This window comes from Petaurus breviceps, unplaced genomic scaffold, assembly GCF_028583685.1.
Source record: "Petaurus breviceps papuanus isolate PSGF00001 unplaced genomic scaffold, PetGlider_PUasm1.0 90842, whole genome shotgun sequence".
NCBI lineage: Eukaryota > Metazoa > Chordata > Mammalia > Diprotodontia > Petauridae > Petaurus > Petaurus breviceps.
In genome coordinates, this window is record NW_027187358.1 from 11386919 (window position 1) to 11405283 (window position 18365).

The 18365-nt window shown below is 41.2% G+C and overlaps 1 protein-coding gene across 1 annotated transcript in view; it reads left to right on the top strand.

Annotated features, from left to right (window-relative positions):
* Positions 1 to 3717: 3717 nt before the first annotated feature.
* Positions 3718 to 18365, top strand: part of MSH6 (mutS homolog 6) — a 29410-nt gene continuing 14762 nt past the window's right edge. Inside the window, exon 1 of the mRNA XM_069071653.1 lies at positions 3718 to 4247. Coding sequence (XP_068927754.1) covers positions 3844 to 4247 — 404 coding nt within the window. The 5' untranslated portion in view covers positions 3718 to 3843. The remainder of the gene's footprint in view (positions 4248 to 18365) is intronic.

Here is an 18365-nt window from a genome sequence, read left to right on the forward strand (position 1 = left end):
TGAGTAACTAACAAAAGCAGAAAAAGCAGGGTGGCCATACAAGCAGATTCTAGATGACTAGATACAGACAGGGACTGCAGTTCCTGTGGAGTCTGATTTGGAGGAAAGCAGAGAATGCTCTGCTGGAGAAAGGTTGACTTGTTCTCTAGAACTGATGAGGTACTCTGGGAGCCCCCTTGAGTCCTAGAGGTGAAGGCTCTTCGAACCCCCCTTGAACTCTTATTGGATCATCCCATTTGATGATGCATTTGCATGGGGCCCTTACATTGTGGCTCAGCCCAGACCTCTGTTATTGGCCTAGCCCTCCATTGTCCATCTACTTCCCACCCTTGAGCCTCTCAAAATATTGAACTGGCCCACCATTGTCTGTCAGCTCCAGGTAGCCTCCATCAACTTCCTACCCTTAATCACTCATTGACCTCATCTGACTTCTCCTGAAGACCCTCCCCAACTCCTCCTCTAGACCACCCCAGATTCCTCCCACAGCTTTCTGTATATAAGATCCCATCTTCCCTCCATGTGGTGTGAGAGCACCATAGAATGATCCAGCACAGACTTACTCTGTGTCTAATACAAGCAAACTTTTAATACATTTTGCTTTTCTTTGGCTGAGAGAAGACTTGAGTAGAATTCATTTGGCAGGACCTTCGGTATTTTGGGATCTCCAGAGCAACCCTAACCCTCTTTATGGGTACCCTTTTCAGAACCTCTCTAAGCTCAGATAGCATATATAAATACCTTTGCAGATCCCAAGCTTTAAAGAAACTGCCTTTCCCTGTATATTGATGCCTTACAACTAAGGCAAAGGAATGAGAAGTTCCGCAGATCTCAAACTTTAAGGTTATTTTTGCTAAAAGAGAGATTGTACTTTAAAGAATTCAACGTAAGCAGGGTCGGAAGACTAAAGTTTTGAATTGCCTCAGGCAAGTGAGTTTCCCTTCTCTCGAGCCTTACTGCTAGGTTTCTATAAAATTTGTGTTTATTTTTTCCCCCTGGACTCAGTATTCGTTGTTAGGGGAGCAGATAGATACAGGTTTTTGGGTGGATTGTTATAATTATTACTGCTGTTCTTCCTCGTAATAAATATTTCATAATTATGATTTAATAGTGTTATCTTGGTAGCTCATTTAAATGGGAAGCAAGTCAACGTGTATGGGGAGTTACAATAGTGAATTGCAGCAGATCAATGCTTGTTCCTACCAGGATTCTCCCTTAGGGGCTCTAGAGTGAGAACCACTTCTACCAGCCAGGCCTAGCTCAGGCAGAAAGAGGGGGGGGGTGGCTGGGTGTCACACCATACAATATGAGTTCTGTGCCTTTCTATAGTAAGTAATGATAATCATTAATATAATATTTTAGCCAAAGTCTGAATTAATCAAACTGCTTTGGTTGATTTAAAAATGCCTTTCCTTGTTTTAGCAACTTCAAAGACCAGAGGTGAGATTTCCCTTATCTCGGGATTTATTCCACATGAGACCAAAACAGACATCCTGAGACTATAAAATGTAAATAGACCCTGCTCTGGTTGTTGTCAATTTGCATTTACAACCAAGGAACTCAGTTTCACATATAGATGGTAACAAATAGAAGTCATAAAGTTTTGTGACATTGTGAATCTGAATTGGGATGGCTCTAAAAATGTATAAAAACATAGTCTTGTGATTTCTCTGTTCATCAGTCAGGACTTTTGTCCTGCACTCCTTGAGCAAATACTACTAGCCTTAAGGGAATAATGAAGGAATAAAGAATAAATAACGTAATTTTTATATTACTATTTGTTTGTCTCCTTTAACCAAACTTTTTCTAAAAGGTCAACAGTACTTAATAAATTATGTTGGTGCTGCATTAGATTTTGAACAAAGAATTCAACCTTGAAGGTCAAGTCAGTTTAGGGGCTAGGAAAATCTAGACAGTTCTGTGCCTCTGAGTTGGAGTCATGAATAAAATGGCTTTTAAAGTGGTCAATGGGTCCAGAAAGCAGAAGCCCAGAGTAGGAACAGAAGGATTTGGAGTTTAAAGAAACTTCAGAGATCAAATTTAACACCCTCATTTTCATAAAAAAAAATGAGAGATAATATGACCTGCACAAGGTCAAGAGTAAGGAATTAATAGCGACAAGATTTGAATCAAATCCTTTAATTTTGGAATCAAAGGCAGGGCTGGATTCTGGTATTTTTTGGCAAATACTAGAGGAGCTATTTTACCTCCAGAGACTTCGGTTTCCTAATTTGCAAAATAATAGGCCTTGGCTATAATATCTCAAAAGTTCTTTCCTCATTTTGCTCAACAATGCTTACTTGTTACAAGTTCCCCTTCCCCGGCCTCTTTCCTTTTTTTTCCCTCAGGTTTTTAATGGAGGCTGGGAAGTACAAGGAAGGTAGGTATAACAACAGCAGTTAACATTTATTTAGCACCTACCCCCGGCAGGCTCGGTGCTGAGAGCTTTACAAGTATTATCTCTTTTTAGCTTCACCACTAACCTGAAAGGTAGGGGCTGCTATTCTCCTTTTGCAGAAGAGGAAACAGAGATTAAGCAATTTGCCCAGGGTCACCCAGCTACTAAGTATCATGTCACAGTTGAACTCAGGCTTCCTGACTCGCTTAGCTGCTCTCACAACCTCACCAGTTAGCAACAGTGATGCCCCCTGGGCAAGAGGCAATGAAACATTTTCTTTTAATGTGCAGAAAAGAAGCAGAGAGAAGGGGAATTTTGAAAGCAACCTGGAATATCACACTTTAAAAAAATTAAACATTTGAAATGGAGACTCCATTTCATACACAATATTTTTTGTTGCTGTTGTTGAAGGGTGGTAGTAGTCTAAGTTTAGAATAAAAAACAAAAAAAGTTCCCCAGCACTAAATTTGGATGCCTGAAGGGTTTTCAGGTGTTCAGAGAGGTTGAACAGGACAATGATGACGTAATTTTTCGATCCCAGGATGATCATTTGGCTTCCAGGGCCTCCACCTTTCCATCCAATCAATGCAAGGGGTATTTACTGAGCAGCCCAGTAGTAGGCATTGGAACAGACAGGAATTTAGGTAGGAGTGGGCCCTGCCCTCCTGGAATTTCTAGTCTTCAGCTTGGTGGTGCAGGGGACAGAAAGTCTGGGAGTCGGAAAGTCCTGAATTCCAATTCGGCTTCAGACACCTCTTTGCTGTATAACCAGGAAAAGCCATTTAACCTGTCTCAGACTCAGTTTGGCACAATAAGAACACCTACTCCCAGGGCTGTTTTGAGGATGAAATATTTGTAAAGCACTTTACACGCCTTAAGGCGCTATATAAACGCTAGCAGTTATTACTATGATTGTAGTAATGGCCTATTATGTGCACAAGTATCATCTTAGGCCCTTGGACATGCAAACATTCAGTTGCTTTCTCAGAAAGCACCGCAGGCGGTCACTCTCCGCCCGGCCCTACCCAGTGGCAAGTAGCCCAACTAAAGGTTCTCCTAGTAACCTGCCCCCCCTTCCAGTCTCTCGGGACGGCCGGGGCGGGAGCAGTGACGCTGGCGAGCCGCTAGGTGGCGCTGATCACCTCGTCGCCAGCTTTTCAGTCTCCTTCGTGAGGCGGAGCTAGCCGGGGCTCGAAGCAGAGGCTCCCGCGCGAGCCCCCGCACGCTCTGATTGGCCAGACTCCGGGTTTTCCCCTAGCGGAACCCGCCTCCGCCTCCCTCCCTTCCCGCCCTTCCCCTCCCCCACCGCGCCCTCCCCGCTCCCACCCCCGCCTCACGTTTCCCGCCAGTCAGAGCGCGGTCGGCGGTTGGCCGCGGTGGGTCATTCGTCTGGCCCGACCGACCTAGAGCGAGCTGGGGTGCAGGAGGTTTTGTCCCCGCCGGCAGCCATGTCGCGACAGAGCACCCTGTTCAGCTTCTTCCCTAAGAGCCCGGCGCTGTGCAGCAACAACAAGGCCGCCGCCATTGCTGCGGATGGAAGCGGCGCCAGGGCCGGAGCGGGGACCGCGGGGGCCGGGGCCGGAGCCTCCGGGGCCTCCTCGGCGCGCGGGGACGCGGCCCAGAGCGAAGAAGCACACCCGAGTGCTGACCCCGCTGCCGGCCCAGGCCCGGGGCCCCACGGCCTCAGCCCCCACGGCCCCAGCCCTCACGGCCCCAGCCCCCACAACCCCAGGCCCCGCTCTAGCTCCGGGGTCGCCCCGCTGCCCCGAGAGATAAAACTCAACGGAGGACCGAGCCGGCGAGCGACGGGGACGCCAGCCCCTGCCCCAGCCCCGGCGGCTCCTCCTGCCAGGTAACCCGGGAAAGGGCCATGAGCCCCCAGTGAGGGATGCGGGGAGAGGGGTGGGGGGAGAAGCTGAAGGAGGAGATTCCCGGGGGGGGGGGGGGCAAACTCTAGATCAGGGGCGAGGCGGCCTCCATCCGGCCGGCTAGCCCGGGGAGGTGCGGGGGGAGGGGGGGGGCGGACGTAGGTGGGAGCGCACCCCCCGGGGCCTGGAGCGTGGAGAAAGGAGAACTTTGTAAAACCTGACGGATGGAGGCCGACTCGGCTCTGATCTAGAGTTTGCCCTGCAGAAAGCGGCATGAACAGATTAGATGGCGATTGAATGGGCCGCCACGGTAAGGTACCGTATGGTGGTGAAAAGTTTTGGAGTGAACCGGTCAGTGCCACCCTCCCCCCCCCCCCCAAGGGATTGAACCATTCGAGTTCCTTAGAGAGACCTAGGGCTTGAAGCTTGCAAGTAAGAGGGCAGTTAAATCTTGGCCCAGAGAAACTTTTAGGGGCTCTCTGGGCAAGCGTAGCGTCACAGCCCATGGGAGAATGTTCAGAGTGTTTTCCCCCCTTCTTATTGCTACTTTCCTTCTTCCTAGTTGGACTTCTTGGCTAAATTGATTAGCTTAGCCCCGGGATGTCTTGGAGATGTCTATATTGAAATCTTCAGTGAAGTGTAACTGAGGCAACAAAGTTCCACGCTCGTTCCATTTATTAGCAAGGCTAGCAATTGACAAGTGACTCCTTAATGACCAAGGACCCCAGGAGAGTTTACAAAACTTTTATTAGAGTCAATAAAGAGGCAAATTATAGAATTTTGAGTAACATGGGTATTGTACTAACCTAAAGTTGTATCGTTTTGCCACTAGCTAGACTAACATCCTGGGGCATTTTGAATAAGGACAAGAATAGGGAAATCAAGGTAGGAAATAGGTTTTAAACTGGGAACCTATTTCTGGGAATGGGGAATGAAAAATTGTACAATCTCTGAGTAGTAAACACTCCTTTTCCCTGATTGGCAAGGCATTATAAAGGCTTATTGATGAATAGGCTATGGACAACATCCGTATCTTAGGTTAGCATTATATGGAGTTTATAATTTTCCATGAGTTCAAATGAGGAATTAATACATTAAAAAGGGAACTTTGACTTGCTCAGAAAAGGGAAGTCTTAAATAAGAAGGGATTTAGGCTCGAAAAAGGGGGGAGGTTAAACTCTAAGAAATTATTAATGCTAGTTGTTTGATGATTCGTAGCAGGCCTAAGCTAAAAATCAAGTCTGTACACAATTCCCAATTGATTAAATATAATTCCCAATGCACATTTCACAGAGAGGAGAGAGGTGCTCCTGTGGACTAAAGGGTAGTTGTAAGAAAAGCAGAAAGAACACCATAATTTTGTATTTTGCATCTATATTTCTTGCCTTTGAGGATTTTATCCTTTATCTAAAAAATGAGATGGTGTTCTAATAGTCCCTTCCCAGCATATCTTTTGTTCTCTTGTGTTACAGTAATGGTATGAAGGCTCTAAGCCACTGATTAGCAGTCACATACTTTTCTCAGGAGAGCCCAGTTTTGAAACCTGCTTGGGGCCTTGTCCCAGCTATGCTTCCGATTCCTGATCTATTGCTCTTTCCTCTGTATTAGAACCATCACCTTTTAAAAGGTGAAACAAAATTTTGTTTTGAAGGGAGAAACACTGGCTAATTGAAATGTTTTAGAAAAGAAGAAATGAAGTTTCACCCTCCCTTCATGTAAACAGAAACTCTGCAGTTTTCAACCAGTCATCTTAAAGAACTCTCTCCTTCTCCCCAATATCAATATCCAACATCTACTATGAATGCTATCAGTGTCCATGTGAGAATGGCAGGCTATTATTCATAGTCTTAATCTCTTCCCATTTTTAATGCCCAATTGTTGGGGGTATATTCATTACTTTCCTTCATATAGCCTATTATATTCCAACCCAGCTGATCCCTTTGCTGGTCTCCAAACTTACTCTACCCACCTACCTGTCTTTGTATAGGATGTCATCTGTGCTTAAAATCTATTCCTCTTCTGCCGCTTAGAATTGTTAGTTTCCTTCAAGGATTATTAGCGTAGGCTCTACCCTCTACAAAGAAACCTTTTTAGCTTTATCCTACCTTTATCTACTCTCCAAATTATTTTTATCATCCAGTAGGATATAATAAATAGTGATGCTAAATACGGGGTGTTTTCTGACCACTTAAATACTGTCTTTTCTTGCTTAGTCAAGGCATCCTTTAGTCTTAGGCCTTCATCCTTCAGGGAAAGCACCAGATGATGGCTTTGCTCAGTTGATACCAGAGTAAAATTCTTAGGGCTAAGAAAAGACTCTTCATTTTGTGACCTTTCTTTTAGGTTCAAGAAGACAAAAAGTCAAATGAAGGGTTACAGATTGAGTCCAATTAGAACACTCTGGGAACAAGTAATATATGAACAGGATATGGTTACAGGTTGAACAGGTACTTTCTGTTGTTATGCTTAGAGACAGTGTAGTTTCCCATAGTCCTTCAGGATAGCAGTGAATATAGATCTCTATATTCATAGCTAAACTAGATATAGTCTAGCCATAGTGCTTAGCAGTAATGCTCAGCTTTAGAAGTACTGCAGAAAAAGGCTTAGAATCTTGTTTCAGTACTCCTCTCCAAATCCCTTTGTTTTTCTTTGCCTTAGAACCATTTCTTATTTCACAGGGTAACATTTCTCCCTTTTTCTTGGTTTGTTGCAGTTCAGTCATTTCAATTGTGTCTGACTCTTTGTGACCCCATTTGGGGTTTCCCTGGCAAAGATAATGGAGTGTTTTGCCATTTTTTTCAATTCATTTTACAGATGAGGAAAGTGAGGCAAACAGGGTTTAAGTGACTTACCTAGGATAACAGCTCTCAAGTGGCTGAGGCCAGATTTGAACCCAGGATGATGAATCTTCACTCCAGGCCTGAGGCTGTATCCACTGCACCACTTAGTTGCCCCATTCATTGTGCCTGACTTTCCTTTGTACATATACTCCCAATTGGGGGAGTTGCCTTCAGACTTAAAGGAGAAGGGGGTGTGGTGATGGCAGCAATCAGAGAAAAGCTTTCAAACTAGATTCCTTCAAGTTTCTACTGAAGTGCTGCTTCCTTCCCAAAAGTTTTTTCCGATTTCTCCATTTGTTAATCTCTTCCCCAAGTTTGTGTATATTTTTGTTTATAGCTTCTATCTGTCAACTTGTTTTTACTCCTTTCCTCCCATTGGAAGGCAGGGACTGTGTCATTTTTGTTTTTTATCTTCAGTGACAAAATACAGTGCCTAGCATATAGTAGGTGCTTAATAAGTGGTTCCCAGTGACTGGTTCTCCAGTGCACCTAGTTGACTTTGAGATCATTTTTTAAATCAAAAACCCTCTTAAACCAAAAATGTGTTTCCAGCCTCCCTTCCTTGACTGGGATTCATCCAGGGCTTGATGGTTCTTCTAAATTTGATGGAAGCTAAAGTTGTGACCTTGTAATGAAAGATAATATAGTTGAGTCAGGGAAACTAATTAGAATGCTATTTCTTTTTTTTTTTTTTTTAAAGCAATAGGGGTTAAGTAACTTGCTCAAGGTTACACAGCCAGTTATTTCTGGGTGTGGTGCTTAGTATCTGAGCCCGGATTTGATCCAGGTCATCCCGACACTGGAGCTGGTGCTCTTACTCGCTGAGCCACCTGGCCGCCCCTAAGTAATTGGGGTTAAGTAACTTGCTCAAGGTTACACGGCCAGGTGTTTCTGGGTGGGTGCTAAGTGTCTGAGCCCAGGATTCGATCTCCAGGTCTTCTCAACACTGGAGCCGGTGCTCTTACTCGCTGTGCTACCTGGCCGCCCCTCGAATGCTATTTCAATAAGTCCAAGTAAGGGCAGTGGGCTGTGTAAGTAGACATAAGGGGACAGGTGCAAGAGAAGCCTTGGAGGTAGACACAAGAATTGATAACCTATTGGCTATCTAGGATGAGAAAGATTGAGGAATTCAGCATAATGCCTAGGTTTTGGACCTGAGTGGACCTTGATAGAAGCAGGGAAATGTGGAAGACAGGTAGTTCTGTGAGGAAAAATGGAATCCTGGAAATGTTTTTGAGATGTTTTGGAATATTTCATTGGAAATATTCAATAAGCAGAGGGAGATACAGGACAGGATCTCAGAAGAGAGACTAGAAATGAATAAATAACATCTAGGAATCAACTACATAGAAATAATATTTAGATCCATAGTTGCTAATGAGGTTAACAAGTGAGAGAGTTTAGAGAGAAGAGATTGAGACCCAGGAGACTTAAGAAGAAGCAATCAGACAGGAGGAGAACCCAGAGAGAACAGGATCTGAAAACTTAAAGGGAAGAATGAATACCTCAGAGGAGGAGAGGGTTGTCAATAATGAAATGCTACTTAGGGGTCCAAGTATGAAGACTGAGAAAAGACCATCAGTTTTTTAAATTAAGAGATCATTGGTAACTTTGAAGAGAGCCGTTTCTGTAGACTGATAAAGTCAGGAAGCCAGATCTCAAAGGATTGGAAGAGTAAGGAGAAGGTGGAGGTGATTTTTTTTTTCTCCCAAGAACTTGATCAGTGAAAGGGAACAGAGATGGGGTAGTTGCTTGAGGGGATGGAAAAGTAGTGAAGGTTGTTTTCAACATGGGGGAAAACTTGGGCCTGTTTGTAGGTAGCAGGGAAGAAACCAGTAGAAAAGGAGAGATTCAATCATAGAAATAGTAGTGGAGTCAGCTGGAAAAGATAGGAGGGTTTGGGATCAAACATGAAAGAGAAAAAATTTCACCTCTTCAGGGACTGGAATAGAGAGAATGTGGGGGGGGGTGATGTTAAGAGGTTTTGAGATTTAGAGAAGGGGAAGAAGAGGAAGGGAGCTTAGTGTGAGTGGTGTCAGTATTTTTTTTTAGTAAAGTGTGAGGTAAAGTCTTTAGGTGAGATGTGAGAGACTTGAGAGAAAAGTTTTGAAACAGCTTCACCAGAGAATGAGAGAAAATATGCCAGAGAGGAGCAAGAAGATTGACAGACATTTGGGGGTGGTGGAGGTTTCCAGTTGTAATTAGATAACATTTTTAATAGACACAATTGGTTATGATTTCCTCCAGCTCTATTTATTATCACATATGTAAGTCAGGGAGAAGGCATATGGCTTAAGTAACGGAAGGTTGAAATTTGGCAAAATGTAAACTTTAATAGTGCAAAGAGACTAGGAATTTGACATGGCTAGCTGTAGGGTTGAGATTGGGAAGGGGGAAAAATTAAAGTTAGAGGACCTGAGAGACTATTTCAGAGATTCTTATAACTTGAGGTCTATGGACAAATTTCAGAGAATCCTTGAATCTGGATCAGAAAAAGAATGATATCTTTATTTTCATCAACTTCTAACTGAAATTTAGGATTTCCTGCAATTATTTTTTCAAAATTATTTTGAGAAAGAGGCCCATAGGCTTCATCAGACTGCTGAAGTTGGTAAAGTAGAAAGAGCTAGTGGAACTGGAGTCAGGAGAACCTGCTTAGGTGTATTGAAGGAGTAGGTCATGGAATGAAGAGATTTAGGAACTGGGAAGGTATGGCATTTGAGCAATCATCTGTCAACATATATGTTGTAGTTCCCCAGTTATAAGGGCAAGAATTGAAGTAGAGGGGGAAAAGCAGTAAGCCATGTACTGAACTTGAGAGAGAACACTCCAGGTTAGTTAAACTGCTGTTAGAATTTGGATTAGGTGATGAATTTGGATGGAGTGAACCAAAAAGAGTAAGGCTTGCTGAGTGATGGTGGCAAAGGGAGAGTCAGGAGCAAGGAGTATTTTGATTCTCCACTAGGATTGGTGGCTTGGTGTAGAAGGTGAATAGGAAAGTAGTGGCAGTGATAAAGAGTGGGCAGGGATCAAGTGTCATCTGAGGAAAGCCAGATCTCTGATTTTCATAAGATGGAAAGAACACAAGAAGGAAATTTTAAGCAATTAGAATTCTAGTGGGCAATAGTGGAAGGAGGAGAGTCTTGGGGGAAGAGTCTAGATTGAGGTGGTTTGGGATGAGAGGATGGAAGGTGGGATTTCATATCATAGAACAAGTTATTCTAATCCCATCCTGGAAAACAAAGCTTATACCCTAGAGAGGAAAATACAAATCCATTATTTGTTCTTGAGTTGATTAGCATTATAATGGCATCTAATGAATGGTTTATAATAAGTTTTTTCCTATGCATAAATTCATCTTTCTACTGAATAGAGAGGAATGATTAGGATTTACTAATTGCAGTCCAAATAAAAAAATTTTTGAGTTAAAAAAATGCAGTTAACTTTAAAATTCATCTTAATTTCCAAAGTACGTTCCTTCAACATCCCTCATGAGAAAGAATAAGTTTAGCAACAAGTCTGACAACATATTCATTGTTCCTCATCCATGCATTGTCTCTCCTTTCCCACCTCAGTAAAGGGAGGGAGATTTTCTTACTTCTGAGGCTCAGATTAATTATAGTAATTATACCATGTTCATTTTCTTTTTTTCCCTTGTATTTTACATTGGTATAGTTGTGTATATTGTTTTTCTTAGTCTGCTTACTTCACTTTGAATAAGTTCGTGTGAGCCGTGAATTTTTCATCTTCAAATCTTACTTTACAGTAATTAGTAATCCATTGCATTCACATACCACAATTGGTTATCCATTCCCCAGGTGATAGGCATTTATTTTGTTTCCAGTTATGTGTTACTATAAAAAGTACTTCAATAAATATTTTGGTGTATGTGAGGCCTTTATATTTTTGACCTCCTTGGGGCATATACTTAGCATTACAGTGTCTGTAATGTTACTTGGTGTACTTTTTTTTTTCCTTGCTTTTTAGGAGGGCAATTGGGGTTAAGTGACTTGCCGCCCCTTCTTAGTATAATTTTAAACTGCCTTCCAGAATACTTGGATCACTCTACAGCTTCACAAACAGTGTAAATAGTATGCTGAAGTCTGAATTTAAGACTTTTAAAGATACCATATTTAATTTTTTAAAATATATCTTAAGATGCACTCTTCCTTAGGCTTGCTCTGGGAACTGATAGCTGATTATGAAAGAAAAACTGGTATAAAATAACAATTTGTAATTGTATAGTGCTTTTAAGACTTAAAATTTGCTTTCCTCCTAAAACAACCCTTTGAGGTAGGTAGTACAAACTGTTGCTCCCATTTTGTAAAGAAGGAAACGGGCTTAACAGGATACAGTTTTTCAGATAAATTTTGTAATTTATGGTTTATAAGAAAGGGAAACAACACAGTGGGGAAAAGTATTTCTGACCTCATGGGACCTGCAATGGTCTTTGGTTTTAATAGAGTAAATAAAAAAAGGTCACTGGATCTCTCTGCTTCTGTAGCATTAAAATTACATGGTGGGGGAGCAGCTTGGAATCCTTAAAAAATATGTTGTAATTTGTTGAATGAAACACAGCTTGCTCTGTTCACTTTTTTTTTTTTTCAGTTCTGGGTGTAGCTGCAGTGCCTTTGTAAAACATAGAGACCAGCCAAGATAGCAGAATGTCAGGAAGACCTAGCTTGCTCTCCACAACCAGTCTACTGATTTAGAAAAAGTACCAGACTAAAGTCCTGATGGGGAAAACAAGAAAAAACCTGTGAGGCATTTTTCAGGCCAAGTCAGCACAGAAACAGATATTTATGGGCAGTGGGTAGTGTCTAGGCAGAAGTGTACCAGTCATGGGGGCTGAAATCCTATAGTAAGGGGACTGAAACAGGCCCTGCCCATAGCCTTGCATAAAGGGGTACTGCCTGGCAGCGGACAGGAGAAAGAAAGGGGGACTTTGCCTAGAGTGGTCATGGGCCCCAGGCTATGTGCCAGGGTGTAAGCAAGATGCAACTTGCTGCTTGTGTGTATATGACTGACTTCAAGAGCAGAGCAGGATCCCAGTGCAGGCTGAAATCTCTAGTGAAAATGACAAGAATAAGAGACTCCTACACCAGAGGGAAGTCTACAGTTCTACCATACTGAATCTGCAGAACCTTCAATTTGGCTGACAGTGGTTAAGTCTGTTAGCAGTCTGTTCAAAGAATAACTGAATGATTAAGCCATTCCGAGCATTGTATTCAAATCAACTATAAAGGACCTCCGAAGGAAGGTGCTGTCCACTTCCAGAGAAAGAACTGATAACAGAAGTATGTATAATGGGATTTTACATACATACACACATATGTTTGTGTCAGATAGTAGCCTTCTCTAGTGCGATTTGGGGAGGGAGAGGTTTCAGAACTTAAAATATAACAAATAAATAAAAATATATTTAGGGAAAAACTAATAAAAATTATGCCTTCATTAGAGAAACTGGCTGTAAAGATTTTCCCCCACTTACCTGCTTCTCTTCTAATTTTATAAAGGCATTGTAACATAACCTTATTTCATGTATTTGTAGATGTGTAGAAGGGCAGAAACAGTTTTAGTTGAAACTTTGGAGTTACTTAATCGCCTTTGACTCCTTTGAATATCAGCTCTGGGCCAATGTTTATAATTTGTTTTGATCATGAAGAGGGAAATAGCATAAGTCATATAAGAGAGAAGAGTGTGTATAGGCTGGAGACTTTCAAACAAGTACAGCTTGAAATAGCCATTGCATTTTCCCACCTTCACTGTCTAGGATAGTGGGTTCAATATTAGTACTTTGTGGTTAAAGACAATTTCATATATGTTTAACAAGTTATTTTCACATGAAAACATAATTATCTTATTTATATTTAGTAAAATTGTATGTGTATGATTTATATTGAATGCTATATGTAGTCCAGATGTCTTCTTTTATGCAGGAGGAAACTGAAACTCAAAAGAGATAAGCAATTTGACCATATTAGATTAGTAACAGAAGAACTGGGATTCAAGCAGAGATCATTTGACTCCAAATTGAGTGTTATTTTGTCTGTACGTTGCTGTTTGTGGCTCCTTATCACTGCCAGTTTCAAATAGAAAATCCTTTGATATTTGAAGTCCTTCATAACCTCTTCTCCCCTACTCCCCTATTTTCAAGCCTTCTAATGTTTTATTCCCTCCTGTCTTCCCTACCTTAAGTCTGTAATTCAGCTACACTGACTTTCTTGTTGTTCTCTGCACAAGACAGTCTATCTCTGGAACCTGGACATTCCGTTATGCCAGGAATGCTCTCCTTCCTCATCTCACTTCCTGGAATCCTTCAGGTCTCAGCTAAAATCTCATACAAATATAGGAAACCTTTCCTCATCCCTCTTAATTCTGATATTTTCCCTCTGCTGATTATTTCATGTTTATCCTGTACGTAACTTGTTTGTCCATAATTATTTGCAAGTTGTCTCCCCCATGTTGTGATAGGAAATTGACCCAGACTGAGGCAATCAATATTTGAGCATATTAATTTATTGGCAAAGCTAGCAGTTGTGTACAAATCAGGTCCAAGGCCTTCTCATTAGGTATAAGGACACCATTTGGCAATTTACAAAACATTCTTTTTTTTTTTTTCCAAAGGTAAGGAAAAGCTTTAATGAATTTTTTAAAAATCCCACATTGTCTTTCATTTTTAAAAATTGCATAAATAGGTTGAAAGAATCTTGGAAAAGAATAGTACACATGCTATTTGTTCTCTTAAAGTAATAACAGCATTGTAGACTTATATAATACAGAAATTTCATCAGCATTAACTAGTTTCCCACCATTAATGGAAAAAAGATAAAAGCAGTTTACTTGAACATGACAGAAAATTGCTACCAAAATAAGACTTCTACTTTACATGAATTCAGAAATTCAGTGCCCAACCATATTGTTTACATATCACATATATTCTTGACTACAACAAAATAATAAATTTATACTTATCTATGATTTTTAAATTGAAGAAAGATTATGATTTTCTTAGACTTTCCCCCTCCATGGCTATAGCTTCTTCTATAATTATGTGAATTAGGATATAAGAAAAATTATTTACCTCACTGCTGGTTATACGCTGGTTCTCTGAATTTTAACCACCACCAGCTTTCTATGGTGAGAAATGCCTTAAATTTTGTAATCAATCACAAAGTGGACTGTATAAAAGCTATTCCAGATCATAATCTCTAGCCTGACTGTATGACCAGTTTGGACTGTTGGCAACACATTTTTACATATGATATTCAGATTTAAAAAGTTGTTTTCCCTTAAGTATAACTTTCATCAACTCTACTCACTCATATCTTTTATCAGTTTTTGCCCTTTTCCTCTCTGAAGCTATCATATTCTGAGAACTGCTGCTACCCTAAGTGCTAGATAAAAGGTCATGCCATTCTTTACAGATATAATAAAAATGAACTTTTAATAAAAGTCGTATTCTTGTGTATTAATATTCTGCTTTTTGGTTAGGTGAGATGTTTGTTCTCTCTCTCTTTCTCTCTCTGTATTTGCAATTGACAGGGTTTTGGTCTTAAGAAGCGTTCTCATTACATATGAAAAATATGCTATAGTCATGGTCCCCATGACCCTGATAAACTCAGAAAGTCAGTTTTTAGAGGATAAGTTGTGATGTCAAAATGGTGAGAAATCCCACAGAAATTATTAAACCTGTACAGCTGACAACCTCTCTTATCCTCAGACTATTTTTGTTGTTGCTTTACTTTTCTCTTTTTTTAATGCTTTATTAAATTCTGATTTACATCATTCGTTTCCGCCAGATTTTGAGTTACAAATTTTCTCCCCGTTTTTCCCATACCCACCGCCCCAAAACAGCAGTCCCACAGGATATCCCCTCCTCCAATCTGCTCTCTCCCATATTTTCTCCCATACCCCTTTCTACTTTTCCAGTGGATCTCTATGCCTCAGTGCCTGTATATCTTATTTCCCAATTACATGTAAGATGGTGTTAATAATAGTGTGTAAATATATATATATATACACACACACACATACATATATATATATTTGAATATCTGATTTTAAAACTTTCAATTCCAGATTCATTCCCTTCCTTCCTTGTCACCCACCCTTACTGGGAAGAAATGCAGTTCAGTATAGATTGTACATGTGTGGCTAATGCAAAACATTAACATAGTAGATATATTGTAAAAGACTGACTATATTTCCCTCCCTCCTATCCCACTTCCTACTTGTTCTATTCTCTACTTTGATCCCGTCCCTTTTCAAAAGTGAGCGCTTCCAACTTCCCTCCCCCCCAGCCTACCCTCCCTTCTATCATCCCCCCTCTCAGCCCCTTCCTCCCCTATTCTCCTGGAGGGTGAGATACCCTATTTAGTTTGTATTTCACTCCCTCCTCAAGCCAAATTTAATGGGAATAAGGTTGACCCATTCCCTTTTGCCTTCCTATTCTTCCTCTCCATTGTAACCATTTTCCCTTGCCTCTTCTGTATGAGATAGTTTACCCCAATCTGTCTCTCCCCATCTCCTCTCATTATATTCCTCTCATCTCTTTTAATTTCACCTTTTAAGTATCATTCCTTCCTGTTAAATTGGTCCTGTGCCCTCTATGTATACCTGTAAACATATATACACATTCATATATGTATTCATATGCCCATATACCCTCATATATAGACAAATATATATATTTCTAATCCCTTCAACTACTGAGAAAAGTTTCATAAGTTACAATTATTGGTTTTCCATGTAGGAATGTTAATAGTTCAACTTTGATGAGTTCCTTATGATTCCTTTTCCCTGTTTATCTTCTCATGCTTCTCTTGCTTCTTGTATCTGAATGTCAAATTTTCTATTCAACTCTGGTTTTTTCAGCAAGAATGCTTGAAAGTCCTCTATTCTACTGAATGACCATATTTTCCCCTGAAACATGATACTCAGTTTTGCTGGGTAGGTGACTCTTGGTTTTAATCCCAGCTCCTTTGCCCTCCGGAATATCATATTCCAAGCCCTTCGATCCCTCAGTGTAGAAGCTGCCAGATCCGGGGTTATCCTGATTGTGTTTCCACAATATTCAAATTGTTTCTTCCTGGCTGCTTGTAATATTCTCTCCTTAATCTGGGAATTCCGGAACCTGGTTATAATATTCCTAGGAGTTTTCTTTTTGGGATCTTTTTCAGTAGGTGATAAGTGGATTCTTTCAACTTCTATTTTGCCCTCTGGTACTAAAACATCAGGGCAGTTTTCTTTGAGAACTTCCTGGAGGATGATTTCTGGGTTCTTACTTTGATCATGGCTTTCAGGTAGTCCAATAATTTTTAAATGATCTCTCCTGGATCTATTTTCCAGGTCAGTGGTTTTTCCCATGAAATATTTCACATTGCCTTCTATTTTTTCATTTGTTTGGATCTGTTTAACAGCATCTTGATTTCAGTCAGGCTGTTGACCCTCATTTCATAATTTTCTTGCATTGTTCTCATTTCTCTTCCCAATTTTTCCTCCACTTTTCTTATTTGGTTTTCAAAATCTTTCTTAAGATCCTCTATGGCCTGTAACCTGCTTGTATTTTCCTTTGAAGCTTTTGGTGCAGGAGTTCTGACTTCACTGTTTTCCTCCTGTTCCATGCTTTGCTCCTTTTTGTCCCCAAAATAGGAGTGTATTGTTGGAATCTTCTGTCTGCTTTGTTTCCTTTGCCTGCTCATTTGCCACTCAATTACTTGACTTTTGGGCTTTTTGCCACAGTAGGACTCTGCCACCAGTCAGGGGAGTTTCGTCCCAAATGCTGGGGTTTTCTCAGCTGCTGGAGGTATTAGATGGGTGCCCTCTCTGAGGTCTCCACACACTCTGGCAAGCTGGACACACCCCAGAACCTCCACCCTAGACTGCAATCCAGATCCAAGCAGGTTAAAGCAAGAGCGATTACCTCTCAGACTGGTGCTTGGTCCCCCTACACTCTGCAGGCCAAGAGCTGAAGCCGGGCTGGCTGTGCCGGTGTCTCAGCGGCTTTTACCCCAAAGCCACGCACTCCCACTTACTGGTCCCAAAGTCCAGACTGTACTGACCTCTCTCTTTGTCCTTTGTGTCTATGTGTTGTTAAATCTGGAAATGGCCACAGCTGCTGCTGATCTGGAGTCCCTCTGGCCAGCCTGCCCTGGGGCCTGGGCGTGTGGGGCTGGGCTCGGCTCTCAGAGCCCTGTGCTGGATTCCTGCTGGCCTGCCGGGCTGTCCTCAGCGGAAGGTTAGCTTCTCTGTGTCATTTTGTGGGTTTTGCAGCTCCAAAGTTTGTTTAGAGTCCCCTTTTTACATGGATTGGGGAGGATAGAAGCCGGAGCTGCAGGAAGGTTGTGCTTCTACTCCGCCACCTTGGCTCTGCCCCTTCTGTTGCTTACTTTTTAAAAGCACAAAACATTCCTTACAGTCTTGAGTAACATGGACCTTCTCCCTTCTGTTTGTATAGAGTTTTACAAATCTTGTGGTTTTTACAAGAATGCCCTGGACATTATGTTCTTACAAGAATAACTCAAGATGTATAGAACATTTTGTGGTCAGCATGTTTCCCAAATTCCCAGAACCATAATAACATCTTAATTCCGCATAATCATATGAGTTATATCAAAGCAAGGCCTAGCTCACAAAGTGGAGGGATAATCATAAAGTGAAGAGAACGAAACAAAATGGAATTAGTTTTGGATTTCACACCTTTTAGACTGAACTCCTTGAGTAGGGACTTTCTTTTATCTTTCTTTGTATCCCTATCACTTAGCTCAGTGCCTAGCACATAGTATTTCATAAATATTTATTGACTGACTAGTCTCTTGAGTGTGGCTACTCTGTTGTAGCTTGAGGTGATAACTTTCTCCTATTCATTAGCTATGTTATTAAGGAAGATGAGCATAAACTAGGGTAGTTGAGTACCTACTTGAATTATGGTAGGAATTTTAAAAATTTCTTAGTTTTATTATTCCATTCCTTCTGGAATATTTGGTTAACTGAAATATGTTTCAGGTTATTAATGACCTCACCTGCCTAAAACCTGACATTCCTTAGATAAGAAATTGAAGGGGAGTTTGAACTTCCCAAAATGATTTAGTTATTTGTGGAAAGATTCTTTTGGCTTCAAGTTTTTCATTACTTTTGTGAAGTGTAAATCTTATCCTTTTAATCAGGCCACTGTGAACCCTTTATCCCTGACTTAGTTTACCTTAAGAGTCTCTTGTGAGTAGGCTTATTTTCTTAGGGGATATATGAGATTATGATTCT